General features: G+C 40.6%; 1 protein-coding gene across 1 annotated transcript in view; it reads left to right on the top strand.

The window, feature by feature from the left end:
* Positions 1-18138, top strand: part of cd82b (CD82 molecule b) — a 51937-nt gene extending 33799 nt beyond the window's left edge. The window contains exons 6-9 of the mRNA XM_034176264.1: positions 3054-3152; positions 7468-7641; positions 11054-11137; positions 15516-18138. Of these exons, the coding sequence (XP_034032155.1) occupies positions 3054-3152; positions 7468-7641; positions 11054-11137; positions 15516-15593 (435 nt within the window). The 3' untranslated portion in view covers positions 15594-18138. The remainder of the gene's footprint in view (positions 1-3053; positions 3153-7467; positions 7642-11053; positions 11138-15515) is intronic.
* Positions 18139-18463: the final 325 nt, after the last annotated feature.

The raw sequence follows: 18463 nt of genomic DNA, 5'->3' as shown, positions 1-18463 counted from the left end.
AGTCTTTGGGCTTGGCTTTGAGGTGGACCTCATACCATTGTGTACTTTTTTGTAACTATTTGTAACTTTATAATTGTTAGATTGGCCTAAGCAGTGAATCACCCCCCTTGAGTCCCAGAGGGAGTTCTCACTATGTGCTTGTTAAATATCTAACACACACTTCCACTTGTATGTGCACCCATGGGTGTGTGTTGCCAAAAGGAGGTGCATTTAGGTGTACTGTAGGTGGAGTATGATTGTGAGGATGCAGAAAGCATTTGCGCTATAGACCAGTAACATCCTGGGCCCGTATTCACAAAGCATCCTAAGGCTAAAAGTAGCTCTTATTGATGTCATTCTAAGAACAATCTTAGAATTCCTCAAATTCTAAGACATTTCTTAGAATTTGTCCTTGGTAAGATAAAAGTTATTCACAATGCATCTTAGGCCTTAAGAGAGCTCCTAAGGTGAGAAACTGTTAAGAGGAGGGAGGACTTTTAAGAAGCCTAAAAGTGTCTTAAACAGACAAGATGGTGGAAAAACATAGGGGAAGGAGAAATAGTCTGACAGTCTGACAGTTATTCAGTAACACACATCGGCTAGCTTGATGGTGCAGGGATAATGTTTGTGGTTGACCTCATCAGAAATGAGCTTACTTTCCCAACCAGCGCAGTAAACATAATAATACCCGAGATGAAGGTCAGCACAACATTGCAATTTCCTCTTAACTCTTTTATTCTCCTCCAGGAGCTGTGCTAACAGCAGGCACTGCTCTTCTGTCCAGCTGGGCTTTCTCCAGTTCTTTTTAAAGTGATCCAGACTCACCAAACATCAGCTGACAAGGAACACATTTAATGAATGAAGAAAGGATTTGTACAGGGCAAAAACAAACATGAACGGACATCACAATTTCATATCCGTTGCTCATACGTTTCCTCACTCCATCACAGTGTGACTTAGACTCAAGCATCCCGTCACAGCTCTGAAAAGTAAACATTTTCAGAAAATCTCCAGCACCTGGTTGCTGAAGCAGATACAGAGCTCAACTACTGAAAAATGACAGGATGTGGGTTTGTGACTGAAGTGATGTTGGGTGATGATAGAACATGAGATGAGCATGTGGATTAAAGTATACTGTGAAGATGGAGGAAGTGGAGCACAGGTTCTAGTGACACATGCTTCATCATTCTCTCAGTTCCTCTGTGTGCGTGTAAGAACAAACTGTTGGTGGATGAGTTGTACCATAGTCGGTGTTATATGCTGATATACTGGAGATTACCTGACTTCTGTATTGTCATTACAGAAAGTACAAGAAATTTCATGATCAGGCCTAACGGTGCAGTAACACAACAAACAGCAGTTAAGTTGCATTGGTGGCTGTGGGGCTCGAAGCTAGGGGTAGAAATCTCTAGGCACTTCAAAATTCCATTTGATTATGAATCAGATGGCAACAGTGGATTTAGAATTGGGAATACATACACATGAAGGATCCATTAAAATGTAGACATCTGTCCCAAACAATCACTACCCATCTCTGGTAGTGTTTGTCTTTGAAATAATGGACCTAAAATGTCTATTTCCAGAGTGTGGTGAGTCTTTTATCATGTTGACTGGTCTATTGAGTCAGTGAGAGCTGAGTAAGGCCTCCACAGAGGGCAGAGATCACCTGATGATCTTCTGGATAGCATTGATGACTCCCTCTTGAAGTGCTCTCCAGTCATCTGCTGAGCAGCTGGCATACCACACAGAGATGCAATACATCAGCACGATCCTGATGGAGTAACAGTAGGAGGACACCAGCAGCTTCTTCTGTGCACATCAATTAAGAAATACAGTCACTGATTTACCTATTAACTAGTGAGAACACTGGCACCAGAGTTGTTAGTCCAGGTTAGATCCTCATCTACGATGTGCCGCTTGGGTGGGTGGGGAGATTTCCCATGGGATAAAAAAGCTTTTCAACCTACCATCCCTGGTTCTCAAGACCAGGCACCTAAGTGGCTCTAATCTACTCTTTTCTACGCTCCTATTTTACTCTTCCTTGTTAGATATTTAGATATACCTTTATATACTAGCATAGTTCCACCTTAGAATTGGAATATAATATATAAGATATACCTTACTGAATTTTCATATCCAGGAATCTGAAAACATAGTCCCTGTTGATTTTTAGTAGATCGGGGTCTTGCCGTATTCTTCCATAAAAGTTATTTTGTTGACAAGGAATTCAGCGTATTACTGTTCTCTGAACACTGTGCTGTCAGTCTTTACCCCTTGCACTGAAGTCTCTGGTGGAAACAGTGCCCCCTACAGACTGCACTGCCATCTCAACAGAGATGATTTGACATACTTGCTGATTGTTCGCTTGCTTTGGAGAGCAAACCTAAGCTATAATAATGTATAAAGCCTGTGTGTTTGCACTTTGTGAGTGAAGGGAGTGTTGTGTTTGAACACACCATGTCAGACCGGTTTCCTATTCTTATTCAGCCATTGTCCTGCAGAACATATTCTTTCTGTAATACTTATCCCTTGAAAACTTAGCACAGGTGGTGGCTGGGGTCATCCTTTCAGCATGTATGCATATGGGCACATGTGTGGTTCTGTGCACCTCTGTGAGCATGCGTAACCTCGATGCACTCCCTGTATTTAAGGTTTACCACAGGCCAGGGTGGCGCCCTTTCCCAGAACAGGGAGAGGCACACACACATCTGTTGAGTACTGAAGAAACACTGCTGCCGTCACTCTGTGGCCTTGCACAGTAAACACAGAATTGTGCTTCTGTTCAACCATATTTATCAAATTTTTCAGCCTTACATGGGTAGTCAAGATGTTGTCTGTTAAACATGAAGCAGGAACACATTCTTCCTTCTTTAATTCTTCTGTAATGACCCCACAGCAATGATTGACTTCAGTTATAGCAGTCTCCTTACTTTTTAATAGCTAACACGCCAACATAACCACACACATATTAACTGTAAACAGCCATCTACAATACCTGTACTGACTGTAAACGTGATAACATGTGACATGTGATCAACATGTGATAATTAATATCTGTGTCATGCCATTCCTAGTTGAAACACGAGATGTCCATCATCATAAAGGGGATGATTGTCAATTACACTGGGCAGAACAGCACCACAGAGCAAGCATGGGACCACATTCAGAAGACGGTGAGTTTGACATGATCAGTCAAAGATTAATGGAGCACAGCTTAAAGACGATATTAATAATAATGAGCAGGAAGTCTGAAGCTGCAGTTTATGGCCAGACGAATGCCTAGTTTCCACAGTCCATTTAAATAATATAACATAACATGTGCGATACACCATCTAGTGTGCAACACAAAGAAATGCATATCTTCAAGGAGACCACAGCACCCATGAGAGGCAAATTTTGTCTGTTTTTTCACCATCCAGTTGTGTGGAATATGCACAAGGAACACTATAGAGACAACAACAAGAGAGGACCAGTGAGTGATGGAGCTGTAAAACATAGCTCATATTAACAATGTGTTTAACAGCACTGCACAATTAATTCCATTTTCATCGTCATCACAGTATAAGGATGATGGTTGATTGAGGGAAAGATGAATGCAGCAATGTACAGGGACATCCTGGATGAAAACCTGCTCCGGAATGCTCTTGACCTCAGACTGGGGCAACGGTTCATCTTTCAGCAGGACAATGACCCTAAGCACACAGCCAAGATATCAAAGGAGTGGCTTCAGGACAACTCTGTGAATGTCCTTGAGTGGTCCAGCCAGAGCGCAGACCTGAATCTGATTGAACATCTCTGAAGAGATCTGAAAATGTCTGTGCACCAACGCTCCCCATCCAACCTGATGGAACTTGCAAGGTTGTACAAAGAGGAATGGGCAACACTGCCCTAAGATAGCTGCACCAAGCTTGTGGCATTATATATCAAGAAGACTTGAGGCTGTAATTGCTGCCCAAGCTGCATCAGCAAAGTATTGAGCAAAGGGTGTGAATACTGAGGAAGTATTTGAACACCCTGCAATTTTGCAAGTTCTCCCACTTAGAAATCATGGACGGGTCTGAAATTTTCATCTTAGCTGTGAGAGACATAATCCAAAAAAAAAACAAAGAAAAAGAAAAAAATCCAGAAATCACAATGTATGATTTTTTTAATAATGTATTTGCATGTTACTGCTGCAAATAAGTATTTCAACACCTGCCAATCAGCAAAAATTCTGGCCCTCAAAGACCTGTTAGTCTGCCTCTAAAAAGTCCACCTCCACTCCATTTATTATTCCAAATTAGAAGCACCTATTTGAGGTCATTAGCTGCATAAAGACACCGGTCCACCCCACACAATCAGTAAGAGTCCAGCTACTAACATGGCTAAGCCCAAAGAGCTGTCCAAAGACACCGGAGACAAAATTGTAGACCTCCACAAGGCTGGAAAGGGCTACGGGGCAATTGCCAAGCAGCTTGGTGAAAAAAGATCAACTGTTGGAGCAATTATTAGAAAATGGAAGAAGCTAAACATGACTGTCAATCTCCCTCGGACTGTGGCTCCATGCAAGATCCCACCTCGTGGCATATCAGTGATACTAAGAAAGGTGAGGAATCAGCCCAGAACTGCACGGGAGGAGCTGGTCAATGACCTGAAGAGAGCTGGCACCACTGTTTCCAAGGTTACTGTGGGTAATACACTAAGACGTCATGGGTTAAAATCATGCATGGCACGGAAGGTTCCCCTGCTTAAATCAGCACACGTCCAGGCCCGTCTTAAGTTTGCCCATGACCATTTGGATTATCCAGAGGAGTCATGGGAGAAAGTTATGTGGTCAGATGAGACCAAACCAGAACTTTTTGGTCTTAATTCCACTCGCCGTGTTTGGAGGAAGAAGAATGCTGAGTACCATCCCAAAAACACCGTCCGTACTGTGAAGCATGGGGGGTGGAAGCATCATGCTTTGGGGGTGTTTTTCTGCACATGGGACAGGACGACTGCACTGTATTAAGGAGAGGATGACCAGGGCCATGTATCACGAGATTTTGGGGAACAACGTCCTTCCCTCAGTTAGAGCATTGAAGATGGGTCATGGATGGGTCTTCCAACATGACAGTGACCCGAAGCACACAGCCAGGGTAACCAAGGAGTGGCTCCGTAAGAAGCATATCAAGGTTCTGGAGTGGCCTTGCCAGTCTCCAGACCTAAACCCAATAGAAAATCTTTGGAGGGAGCTCAAACTCCGTGTTTCTCAGCGACAGCCCAGTAACCTGGTTGATCTAGAGAAGATCTGTGTGGAGGAATGGGCCAAAATCCCTGCTGCAGTGTGTGCAAACCTGGTGAAAAACTACAGGAAATGTTTGACCTCTGTAATTACAAACAAAGGCTACTGTACCAAATATTAACATTGATTTTCACAAGTGTTCAAATACTTATTTGCAGCAGTAACATACAAATAAATTATAAAAAAAATCATACATTGTGATTTCCGGATTTTTTTTTTTTAGATTATGTCTCTGACAGTGGACATGCAACTAAGATGAAAATTTCAGACCCCTCCATGATTTCTAAGTGGGAGAACTTGCAAAATCGCAGGGTATTCAAATACTTATTTTTCTCACTGTACACGTGAATTCTTAGTTTTTTTATGTTTAATAAATTTGCAGAAATTTAAAAACAAAAAAACTTTTTTTTCATTTTGTCATTATGGGGTGTTGTGAGTAGAAATTTGAGAAGGAAAAATGCATTTACTCCATTTTGGAATAAGCCTGTAACATAAAATGTGGGAAAAGTGAAGCACTGTGAATACTTTCTGGATGCACTGTACTTGAGGTAATTTCCTGACCAAAAACAAATAAAATAAACCACCTCACTTAAAATCAGTCAACACAGAGGCCTAAATAGGAATGAATGAGCAAATGGTTGTCAAGGATAAGTACACAGAGGTACGTGGCACACAAGCACCTGAAATACAAAGTGTGCGCTGTGCGAACCCATCGCGCCCTCTCGCCGCAGGTGATGGCCAAATTCCAGGTGACACACACGAACATCTAACACCGTGGCCAGTCGCACGCTTGGTACGATAACAAACTGCAGACAATCACTTTCGTACTTGCAGAGAAATTTGTCTAAGTCCTACACGAGTGTGGCTTTGGTGTGTGTGCTGAGATGACAGGAGCTGTGTCCTCCCACTGAAGCAGCTGTGGAAATTTGTCATTCTGGATATCCCTGCTGGATAGTACTGTGCTTGGACGGACATGTACAAACAACTTACTACTGTGACATGCGCATGTCTGTTTGCTGTCATCAAGTGGACATAAACAAAAACATATATCACTGTGGCGACGGGCTGCAACAAGTGAGCGCGCGCATGCACGGCGTGCACATGGACAGGCTGCTCCCAGGTTGAAACGGACCGTCAGATCAGAACACGCAGCAGGTGATCTCACTGTCACGTCACCCACGTTTGCTCTGTTCCATATGGTGATGGTGCAGTGTCCTGCGGCACATCATCCACAAGACACGCATGTGCAGCCGGTTGGAGACACGCCAGCAGATGTGGACATGAATGAGACGAATGAACTGCTTCTCATTCGTGTCATTTCATGACTGGATGTCTGTGATCATGGGTCATTTACAGAGGAACAGAAGGGATCATATTTGTATTGCTTGCTTGATAAATGCAGTGTTTTTATATGGTGTGTGATTTAATTTTTTTTGTTGTAATACTTCCATGTCCTTCCTGATATGAGGCAGCTTCCCGCAGCTTTCAAAGAACAGCTCCGTAGCTCAATGGTAAAGTCGCTGACTGAGAATCAGAGCTTTTGAAAGGTGTGAGTTTGCATCCCGGGTGGTGTGGGTTTTTTTTCTTTTCTTTTTTTTTTTATTATTCCACATAAGCCGTGCGATGTGGTCCCACAGGTCCCGGCTGGTTTTTATTTTTGTATTTATTCCACATAAGCGGCACGATGTGGTTCCACACGTCCCAGGTGGTTTTTATTTCTTCCAAATAAGCGGCACCATGTGCTTCCTGCTCGAAAGACACCGGCGCATGCATGAACTCTCGCACTCTCACAAGTTTCGTGCACGATGTTTCGTATTTCAGAATTTCGAACTATTTTGCGCTGTTTCACTGTTTTTGTCCAAACGCTGTCCAAATTTCGCACTATGTGTGAAGGGGCCATTAAGGTGTACCTTAAGATGTGCCTTGTTGCAATTTATTTCACAGAACATAACAATGGTTCATGTACAGATGCAGTTTTTGCTTTATATCTTTACTTTCTCCACCCTCTCCTTCTGCTGCCAAACCACTTTGCAGAGATAGTCCTATAAACAGAAGTCAAGAAGGGATTGGTCCTAATCAAAATCATTGAAATGTTCCTTGTATTTGCATTTTTCATATTTAGTGCACCTATGATTTTATGATTTAATGTTCTTATTTTAACCTTTCTGCACTGTTTTCCCTCTTTATATATATTTGTACTCATTCTGCTACCCTGTCCCATTCAGATGAAGTGCTGTGGATGGACTGGTCCCAGTAACTGGACTGAGAACTCTTTGATCAAGAACAGCTCCCAGAACCTCTACCCGTGCTCCTGTCGCAATGACTCCCTGCCTGGAACTGAAATCAAGGACACGGGTCTGTGCGAGCACCTGTCCACAGACCTCCCCGTCTATGAAACGGTATACAAATTCATTTTTTGAACATTACATCATTCAGTTGAATGAATGAATCATCGATAATCAGGGTTGGGAGGGTTACTTTAAAAATGTATTCCGATACAGTTACTAGTTACCTGTTGAAAAATGTAATCACTAACGTAATCCAAGTACCATAATATTAAACTAATGTAATTTGATTACTTTCAATTACTTCTGGATTACTCCAATATCAAATATGCTACTACAGACAAAAGAAACTAAATTTAAATAGTCTTGACTACATAGTACAGTTTATTAAGCAAAAATAAAACTTTCTTTTACAAGGCATGCTGTGTTTTACTTCACATTATGAATTAAGAGCACCACAATATTGTTTTAAACACACCCAGTGTTCACCTGCTAAATTTTCAACAAAAAATGCCAAACAAATGAAGGATAATGAAAACTCAGGCGTGTGCGGATGAATTTGTAACTAAAAGTGGCTTACAGAACAATATACGAAAAAAAAAAAAAGTCGACTACTTGTTCAGTAAATTCGCACCATGTTTAACATATCAGTCCACTTATTGAACTTCCAAAATAAGAACAACAGCATAATGAAAACCATTAAGTAAATACTGTCAGTAAGGAGGCGTGGTCGCCATTTTAATTCCTGGCATGTTAGTGATTTGCGTGCATAGAAGTTCAAGAAACAGGTGGAATATGCCGGAAAGCTGCGCATGTTGGCAAAGCCACAAACAGAGGAACAAGGGAGACAATATTTCCTTCCATAAGTAAGTGGTTTTGGTTAGTCTTGTCACTTTGTCCGTGATATTTGGATGATAAACATGTATGTTTCCTGCCGTACCTGTGTCGCCCGATGACACGGACCATTAACGCTTCACTTATGTCTAGTTGATATTTTCCACTGCTAGACCAGTGTCTAGTTAAAATACTTGTCGTTAGTGATTAAAATTGTTCGACAAGACTGGGGATTTTTTTTTAATTTGCACCTTAAAATAATGAGATTATAATGACCCGCACTGTGCCGCTCACAGTCACACCCACACATAGAGACGTGTACCCACACCACTGACTTCATGAATGAAACTCAGTCAATAAAGGATAATTGTGTAAAAATATAATATGTATATAAATGTATTGTAATAGTTTAAGGAGCTGTGCTGCGTTGAACAGCTGCTGCAGCAGGACGCCTCAGCTCAGCAGCTTGAAAAGCGTAGATCCGTGTCACTTTCAACACTAATATTTGGCAATGTGTGTGTGTGTGTGTGTGTCCGAGTAAGTTTAATACTTTCCTGACATAATTTAATGTAATTTAATTTTACTGGCTCAATATCCAGGTCAAAATGTAATTTTTAACACGTATTTTGCAAGCATTTTTCTGAGTGTGTTCAGTCGCGAATCTCCGTTGAAAATGCATTAACATCCGGGTACTTCATCAATATTTTGCTCGGTTAGGAGGCGTCATGTCGCTGTCCATGAAGGGACGTTTTCGTTTCAAAGAAAAAATTATTATATACAGATAATATCATAAAATGCATTAAAATTGTAATCCTGCAAAGTAATCCCTATTTTTACTAAATATACTATAATCTGAATACGTCTTTTTTTCTGTAACTGTAGCGGAATACAGTTACCTTTTTTTGTATCCTAATTACGTAACGCCATTACATGTATTCCGTTACTCCCCAAGCCTGTTGATAATCATGTGGTTTACTAAGATTCAAAATAAAACTGTATTATTGGAACAATACCTTGAAAAACCATGACATGGCCACAGAGAGAAAAAAAATATTTGTTTTACATTAAAGGAGATGGTTGACATTTTTCAACATGGGCTCTTCTTTCAGACGTTTTGGGGTTCATCTTTTCACTCATGGCAAAAATTGATTTAAGTGGTGCTGTATTCATTTAGAACGCAAACATCAATACAGGCTAACTGCCTAGTTATTGTAATGGCTCAGGGCAAGTTAAAAACACTCAGTAAATCACTTCTTTCCATTGAACATGTAAAACTGTTGTTACAAGAGTTTGTTAGCAAGGACAGAATCCTTATAGCTCTAAACACATGCATGTTTATTTCACTAAATTGATACTTCATATTTGGTGGGTATTTGCCGTGGAGGAGTGCTTCGCATGGGTTTGAAGGCCGGGGACCTTGACTTACTTTTCAAGGTCACCAATGGTCACAACTGTCAAATCCTTCGCCACAACATTGCTCGGCACTCATTGCTCGCAGAAACTTCATATTTGGTGGCTACATGCTTTGCAGGAGTACTTCGCATGAGTTTGAAGGCCGGTGACCTTGACCTACTTTCCAAGATCAGCAATGGTCACAACTGCCAAATCCTTTGCCGCAAATTTGTTCGCCGCAATGTACCTTGGCACCTATTGCTTGCAAAAACTTCACATTTGGTGCGTACATGCCTTGGAGGAGTACTTTGCATGGGTTCGAAGGCCGGTGACCTTGACCGACTTTTAAAAAATTAACAATAGTTGCATTTGTTTGAAAGCTATCGACTTTTTATGGTCACTGTTGGCCACATCCTCTAAATAAATATAATGTCAACCTCCAATTTTTCCACTGTGTATCCCAGTTTGCATCAAACACATGAGGGTTCAACCAAGTACCTACCCCACACATGTACATATTACTGCACTTTACATGGAAAATAGTACTGCGCGCGGGGCATTTCATGACGTCTCTAGTTAATTAATGTAGTAAATGACAAACACAAGTGACTGCTGCTGGGTTTGACTGCAGCGCATTTACTAAAGAGATGAGGAGCTCTGTTCAGACTGGTTTGAGCAAAATTGTGTTTAATAATGACGGTGAGCTCTTCTTCATCTGGTCTACACTCCCACTGTTAAAATAAAGAAATCACCGCCACCCAGCCCCAGTAAGGTGAGACTGCAGCAGCAGGCTTTTATGTGCACATGCTGGCAGGCCTGACGACAGAACACAGTGTGACTGAGTTGTGTTTCTTCAGCTGGCTGAATGTCGGCGCCTGTATTGTTCTGACAGATATCACACTTGACAATTACATAAGTAAGTTTGACTGGGTTGTGTAAGTCCCGCTGCTCACTCAGTGTGGTCACACTTCATCAGGACAGTAAACACTGACAGGAGGAGGCATGCTGTGCGATTAGTTCAAACACCAGGAAAGTTCTGCTGCGTTGCTGTTTGGTCTGTGTGTTTCCACCTCTCTCTCTCTCTCTCTCTCTCTCTCTCTCTCTCTCTCTCTCTCTCTCTCTCTCTCTCTCTCTCTCTTTCTCGCCTCTCGCTCTGTTATTCTGACCCTCAGTGACTGTCCGAAACCATTAGTTATGTTTTAAAAAAGCTCTGCTTGCGTCTGGCTGAGATCACAGAGACATTTGTCCATTCTCTGCCTGTAACCCCCCTCTTTCGCTCTTTCTTCCTTTCTCTTTTCAGGGCTGTATAGTCAGTGTGGAGAAATGGTTCCTTGACAACTGTGGCGTTATTCTTGGAATCTGTCTCGGTGTGGCAGTCGTGGAGGTATCTGTCATCCCCAATCTTTGGCCCTTCTGTTTAAATAATGGTTGTTGTTTTTCTTGATACGACCAGTCATTAAGAACCTGTTGTCTAACTGTGTGACTGCCTTTTAGTGCTGACATAAGTTATGGGCTGTAATTGAGTCTTGAAAATGAAATCAAATTATGTAGGAACAATTTTCAGAATTGATTGATCATTTATCAAGCAAAAAAGAAAAACGTTCTCCAGTGTACTTCTGAAATATGGTGGCTTTCTGTATTTTTCTGTTTTATATTATTTTACACTGAATCTCTTTTTCTTTTGGAATGTTTGGGTTTTTTGATACCTCCTTCAATCCTGGGCAAGTTTTCGAACTATCAGTTTTGTAATCAAGAATTTTACTGTTTTTATAAAAAATTAACCACACTAGCAAGGATAAGTCTGTGCTTTACTGACCAAGTGATCTGCTTTCATATATTTATCTCAAATGGTGAATCTATAGCATTTTCCATCTCTAGCAGATGCTGTGGACTGGGAATTGAACTGAGGAGCATATGTTCACAAACCCACCACTTTAACTCTAGATATGATGGGGGTTTCCTCAAAATTCTTTACACAATACCCCATAATGACAAAGTGGAAAAAAAGATTTTTAGTTCATTTTTTTTTTATTTAGATTTTTGCAAATTTATTAATTACACTAAGAAGTCACGTGTACATAAGTATTCACACCCTTTGCCATGAAGAGCAAAATTGAGCTCAGGTGCATCCTGAGATGTTTCTACAGCTGAATTGGAGTCCACCTGGGGTAAATTCAGTTGATTGGACATTGGCAAGACACACACACACACACACACACACACAAACAAGGTCCCACAGTTGACAGTGCATGTCAGATCACAAACCAAAGCACCAAGTCAAAGGAATTGTCTGTAGACCTCCGAGACAGGATTGTCTCGAGGCACAAATGTGCATCTAAACAGACAGTAGGAACTAAGATGTAAGATTTTAGGGTTTACAAATGTTTTTGACTGTTAAGCTTTACTCACTATGCCAGCAAAAACAAAATTTAGCGGAAGCTAATTCATTTGCTGATGGTTTTCCAAGTTAGCTGAAAAGCTAATCTGCTAACAAAAAGTTAGCTTTGCTAATTAGCAGTTAGCAGATGAGTGGAACTGTGCCCACCACTGGTTGTGACTATGTCAAGAAGTTCTCATGTCATGGGCTGCATTCAAACTTGTTTGTCGTCTGCACTGTCATACTGTATAAATAATATGATACACAACTTCAGACTGCTGTAATAAATCAGGCCCAATTTCCTCATTGCAGTGGGCGGTCGCCCTTTGATGTACACCTATGGTTATTTTGAAACATATTTGATAGTCATGTATCACCTTTCTATTTGAAATGTCAAACTCAAGATCAATCAATCAATCAATCAATTTTATTTATATAGTAAATGGACTGCATTTATATAGCGCTCCATCTGCATCAGACGCTCAAAGCGCTTTACAATTATGCCTCACATTCACCCCGATGCATACAAGACGCTCACTACACACCGGGAGCAATAGGGGATTAAAGGCCTTGCCCAAGGGCCCTTAGTAATTTTCCAGTCAGGCGGGGATTTGAACCCATCATCTTCTGGACTCAAGCCCAACACCTTAACCACTAGACCATCACCTCCCCTAATATAGTGCCAAATCACAACAAACAGTTGCCCCAAGGCGCTTTATATTGTAAGGCAAGGCCATACAATAATTACGTAAAAACCCCAACGGTCAAAACGACCCCCTGTGAGCAAGCACTTGGCGACAGTGGGAAGGAAAAACTCCCTTTTAACAGGAAGAAACCTCCAGCAGAACCAGGCTCAGGGAGGGGCAGTCTTCTGCTGGGACTGGTTGGGGCTGAGGGAGAGAACCAGGAAAAAGACATGCTGTGGAGGGGAGCAGAGATCAATCACTATGATTAAATGCAGAGTGGTGCATACAGAGCAAAAGGAGAAAGAAACACTCAGTGCATCATGGGAACCCCCCAGCAGTCTAAGTCTATAGCAGCATAACTAAGGGATGGTTCAGGGTCACCAGATCCAGCCCTAACTATAAGCTTTAGCAAAAAGGAAAGTTTTAAGCCTAATCTTAAAAGTAGAGAGGGTGTCTGTCTCCCTGATCTGAATTGGGAGCTGGTTCCACAGGAGAGGACCCTGAAGCTGAAGGCTCTGCCTCCCATTCTACTCTTACAAACCCTAGGGACTACAAGTAAGCCTGCAGTCTGAGAGCGAAGCGCTCTATTGGGGTGATATGGTACTATGAGGTCCCTAAGATAAGATGGGACGTGATTATTCGAAACCTTATAAGAAGAAGAATTTTAAATTCTATTCTAGAATTAACAGGAAGCCAATGAAGAGAGGCCAATATGGGTGAGATATGCTCTCTCCTTCTAGTCCCCGTTAGTACTCTAGCTGCAGCATTTTGAATTAACTGAAGGCTTTTCAGGGAACTTTTAGGACAACCTGATAATAATGAATTACAATAGTCCAGCCTAGAGGAAATAAATGCATGAATTAGTTTTTCAGCATCACTCTGAGACAAGACCTTTCTAATTTTAGAGATATTGCGTAAATGCAAAAAAGCAGTCCTACATATTTGTTTAATATGCGCATTGAATGACATATCCTGATCAAAAATGACTCCAAGATTTCTCACAGTATTACTAGAGGTCAGGGTAATGCCATCCAGAGGCTCTGGTTAGACACCATGTTTCTAAGATTTGTGGGGCCAAGTACAATAACTTCAGTTTTATCTGAGTTTAAAAGCAGGAAATTAGAGGTCATTCATGTCTTTATGTCTGTAAGACAATCCTGCAGTTTAGCTAATTGGTGTGTGTCCTCTGGCTTCATGGATAGATAAAGCTGGGTATCATCTGCGTAACAATGAAAATTTAAGCAATGCCGTCTAATAATACTGCCTAAGGGAAGCATGTATAAAGTGAATAAAATTGGTCCTAGCACAGAACCTTGTGGAACTCCATAATTAACCCTAGTCTGTGAAGAAGATTCCCCATTTACATGAACAAAATGTAATCTATTAGATAAATATGAATCAAACCACCGCAGCGCAGTGCCTTTAATACCTATGGCATGCTCTAATCTCTGTAATAAAATTTTATGGTCAACAGTATCAAAAGCAGCACTGAGGTCTAACAGAACAAGCACAGAGATGAGTCCACTGTCTGAGGCCACAAGAAGATCATTTGTAACCTTCACTAATGCTGTTTCTGTACTATGATGAATTCTAAAACCTGACTGAAACTCTTCAAATAGACCATTCCTCTGCAGATGATCAGTTAGCTGTTTTACAACTACCCTTTCAAGAATTTTTGAGAGAAAAGGAAGGTTGGAGATTGGCCTATAATTAGCTAAGATAGCTGGGTCAAGTGATGGCTTTTTAAGTAATGGTTTAATTACTGCCACCTTAAAAGCCTGTGGTACATAGCCAACTAATAAAGATAGATTGATCATATTTAAGATCGAAGCATTAAATAATGGTAGGGCTTCCTTGAGCAGCCTGGTAGGAATGGGGTCTAATAGACATGTTGATGGTTTGGATGAAGTAACTAATGATCATGTTATGAAGATCATGTTTGGAGCCAATATGGATTGATAGAAACTTTGCCTGTTAATCAAGGAAAAAATTAATCAAATTTGGAGAAAAACTGATGATATATCAAGACCACACAGAACTGTACCTTATAGCATCACTAAATCACAAAGAATTAATTTGGCTCTGTATCACACATGTAAGGTGTAGGTTTGGCACCTTCTGAGTGTCCATTGTTGTTTTCTTTTTCATTCTTTTATTACAGAAAGAAGCATTAAATAATCCATAAATCTTCTCATGTCAAACATCCAGCATTAGCCACATCTCCACATTCCACTTACAAGTCAAGTTTGTTCCAAAATGTACATTTCAGCTAAAACATGCAGTGCAAACCTGAGGATTACGCTGCATAAGCAAGTTTCAACTCTCTTGTTACTTCCATCTTCCAGCAATGCTTAAAACACGCAGACGACGCCCACATACTGGATATTGTCTACTGCAGTGCGAATGCAGTAGGGTCCAAGAAATAATTGTTTGCATGCACAGAATTTACCCTCAAGGAATAATTTCAGCACTGTAGTGACCGTGTCTCATGATTTATTTGATATGTTATTCAAAAAAAAAAAAAAATGGTGTGGGTGGCGGGAGTGCAGTATGTGTTGCACCAGCAAATACATGATTGTTTTGTATTTACAAGTATAGAGAGAACGGTGCATCAGTCACTTTTTAGCTCTGGTAATTAAGCTGATAACATTATATTTTTTCTGTAATAGCTCATAAAAACAAAATATTATCTTTTCCAGCTCCTTGGAATGATCCTGTCCATGTGTCTGTGCAAGAACATCGTCCAGGAGGATTACACCAAAGTACCAAAGTACTGATGTCACACCAGAGCCAGCTTCACAACACACAGATGGATGGACTCTCTCACTCTCTTTCCCTCTCTCTTTCTCTCTCTCTCTCTCTCTCTCCCTCACACACACATTCTTATGTGTACACACATACACACACACACAGCACCAGCTGTCTTCAGCGTTTAGGTTTCTGTCTTGACAGCTGTGCAGTTTTCTCACTCCCCAAATGTTTCTCACACACGCGCGCGCACCTCAGTCAAGCTTAACACACCTTTTGAACTTGCATTCATAAGTTAGCATTTTTGTTCCATCATATTTTTTAAGGAGATATTGTCACAAATTTAGTCTGAAGTGAGAGAATTCTTCATGTTGATACTATGCAAACGTGTGAATGTGTATTTGTGCGATGTATCATTTTCTTGGCTGACATCTATGCAGCACAACATAGAAGTAGAGAGCACTTTAGTCATATATGGTGATGTGAGAGCAGGGTTGTCAGATAGGTGTGGGACAGGGAGACGACAGGGTGCTGGGAGGGGGAGGACGGGGTGCTGGGGGGGGGGAGAGGTCAGGGTGATGGGTGGATGTGCAGCCGGTGCTTTTGAGGGTGCAGTTGGTATTTTTGGTACGTGGGGGGGATGAGCAGTTTTGTGGTGGTGGTGGTTTTGGCTTCTGTCATCACTAGCCCTGATATTAACCTCCGTTTCTGTCCTCCACCTCCTTCTGTTCTCCGTCAGTCTATAAATCAGCTCCCTGTGCTCAGCTCAGGTGTGTCTGACCAGTAAGCAGTAGTTCCTGTAAAGATGAGTTCTGCATGACGTGAGTGATGTCTTGATTATTTATTTCATTTTGTTTCGTTTTTTATAGTCTTATGTCATCTGTTTCTTTTTATATACACAACTGTATATATGGTTTCTGGTAAGGGATTATTGCACGTCTGAGCATGGTCAGAGTTTGTTTTCTTTTTGTTCTTCATTTCTTCTCTGTTGTTTCTTCTCTATTTGGTCTGAAATTAGCAACCACAGCACAAATCAAGTTTGTGAGAAAGTGCATGTTAGGTCATCTTCAAGCTACAGTACAATTGTGTTTTTGTATTGTTTTTTACCATGTATTCCATGTGAGTTTTTGTTGTTGTTGTTGTTGTTGTTTTGAGAAGTAATTTTGCCTTTTTAAAGTTACCAGTAATCTTGATCATTTTAAATTTGTACTGATTACATAATTCTGTGGTCACCAAAACTAGTGAGTGACATTTCAACAACTCATATTATATGGCACCTAAATAGATCCATGTCATTTGATTGGTAGATTGCGTGTGTCACATGACATTATTTGTCCCTGTGTATAGAGCAGGGATGGCCAAGTTCAGTCCTCGAGAGCCACATTCCTGACACTCTTAGTTGTCTCCCTGCTCCAACACACCTGAATCCAATGAAAGACCCGTTAGCAGACTTTTAATGAGCCTTTCATTGGATTCAGGTGTGTTGGAGCAGGGAGACAACTAAGAGTGTCAGGAATGTGGCTCTTGAGGACCAAACTTGGCCACTCCTGGTATAGAGAAATAGCCCACTTTATGACTGATGTTTACTGTGCATTTTAGTCTAAAACATTTTGCAGTATTGAATGACTCCAATACCTTTTCATAAAAATTAGTATGAGGAAGCTAGTACACCATAAGCCAGTTAGAAGCTAACTCAGTGTTTGCTGGGACATCTGTAGCAGCTGTTAAATCACTGTCAGGTGACGAATTGGGCAAGTTCCTATCATATTTTTTCACTGGACTGAAAAAAGTAGACGCGTGCTCCACACACTCCACTCTCACTTTGCTCAGCGGTGTGTCAGCGGCTCACCTGCCACGTGGAGTCAACTGCTTTCAACTCCGTGTCTGCCCCACTGCTGTTGGCTTTGTGTTTTGAGAAAAAATACAACTATCTAATTTAGTAAAATAATCAGATAACATGGATCTATTTAGGTGTCATATAAAACAAACAATGAATATTTATGAGTGCAATGGTAAGAATATTTTCATGAGTTGAAAAAACATGGACTGTTCCATTCAACAAGGCGCAGCAGAGTTCAATGGAACGTGTTCCATCTTCATTCAACACATGACAGTATTCTTACCACTGTACTCAAACATTCATTATTTGTTTAATATTATTAGTTTGTGGTTACTGTTGGTTGCCAGCTTTTACACAAGTATTTCATAATTGTCTAAACATTTCTTTGTGCTGATCTTTGGTTAATTTAATGGACATGTTGCACTTTTACGTGGTACATGGGTTAGTTCATAATATGTCTCAAATTAATCATTTCATATTGTGTTAGTCACACATGCAGGGCACAACGGAGAAGAAAGTGGCCATTTGATGCCATTTGTCACATTTAAACAACTTCTGTTCTTTTGAAACAATAATTTAACTTAATTATAAATACTTTTGTTTTTTATACTTTTGCAAAAAATAATGGTTTTTGTCAAGTAAGAGAAGCTATTCCTGAACCTGTAAGTCATGTTGAAAACCAAATATGGATTTGTCTTCTAAGAATTATAAATAAACCAAAGTGTACAATAATCCATTTAATACTTGTTTTGTTTTACATTATTATCAAAGACTTGCTTTAAATGCTGTGTGCGTGCGCACACACAGCATTGTGTGTGTGTGTGTGTGTGTGTGTGTGTGTGTGTGTGTGTGTGTGTGTGTGTGTGTGTGTGTGTGTGTGTGTGTGTGTGTGTGTGTAAATACAGAGAGAGAAAAATATATCTATTTTCATAATTGATTAATTCTCAATTAATGATTGATTGTTAGGTCCATAAAATGTCAGAATGTTGAAAAGTGTTAATTTATTCCAAAGCCCCAGATTCATTCATTCATTCATTTTCTGCCCCTTATTTGGGTCCA

The sequence above is a fragment of the Thalassophryne amazonica genome, chromosome 8, assembly GCF_902500255.1.
Source record: "Thalassophryne amazonica chromosome 8, fThaAma1.1, whole genome shotgun sequence".
Classification (NCBI taxonomy): domain Eukaryota; kingdom Metazoa; phylum Chordata; class Actinopteri; order Batrachoidiformes; family Batrachoididae; genus Thalassophryne; species Thalassophryne amazonica.
The sequence above is the reverse complement of the archived record's forward strand: the minus strand, read 5'-3'. Positions and strand labels throughout refer to the sequence as shown.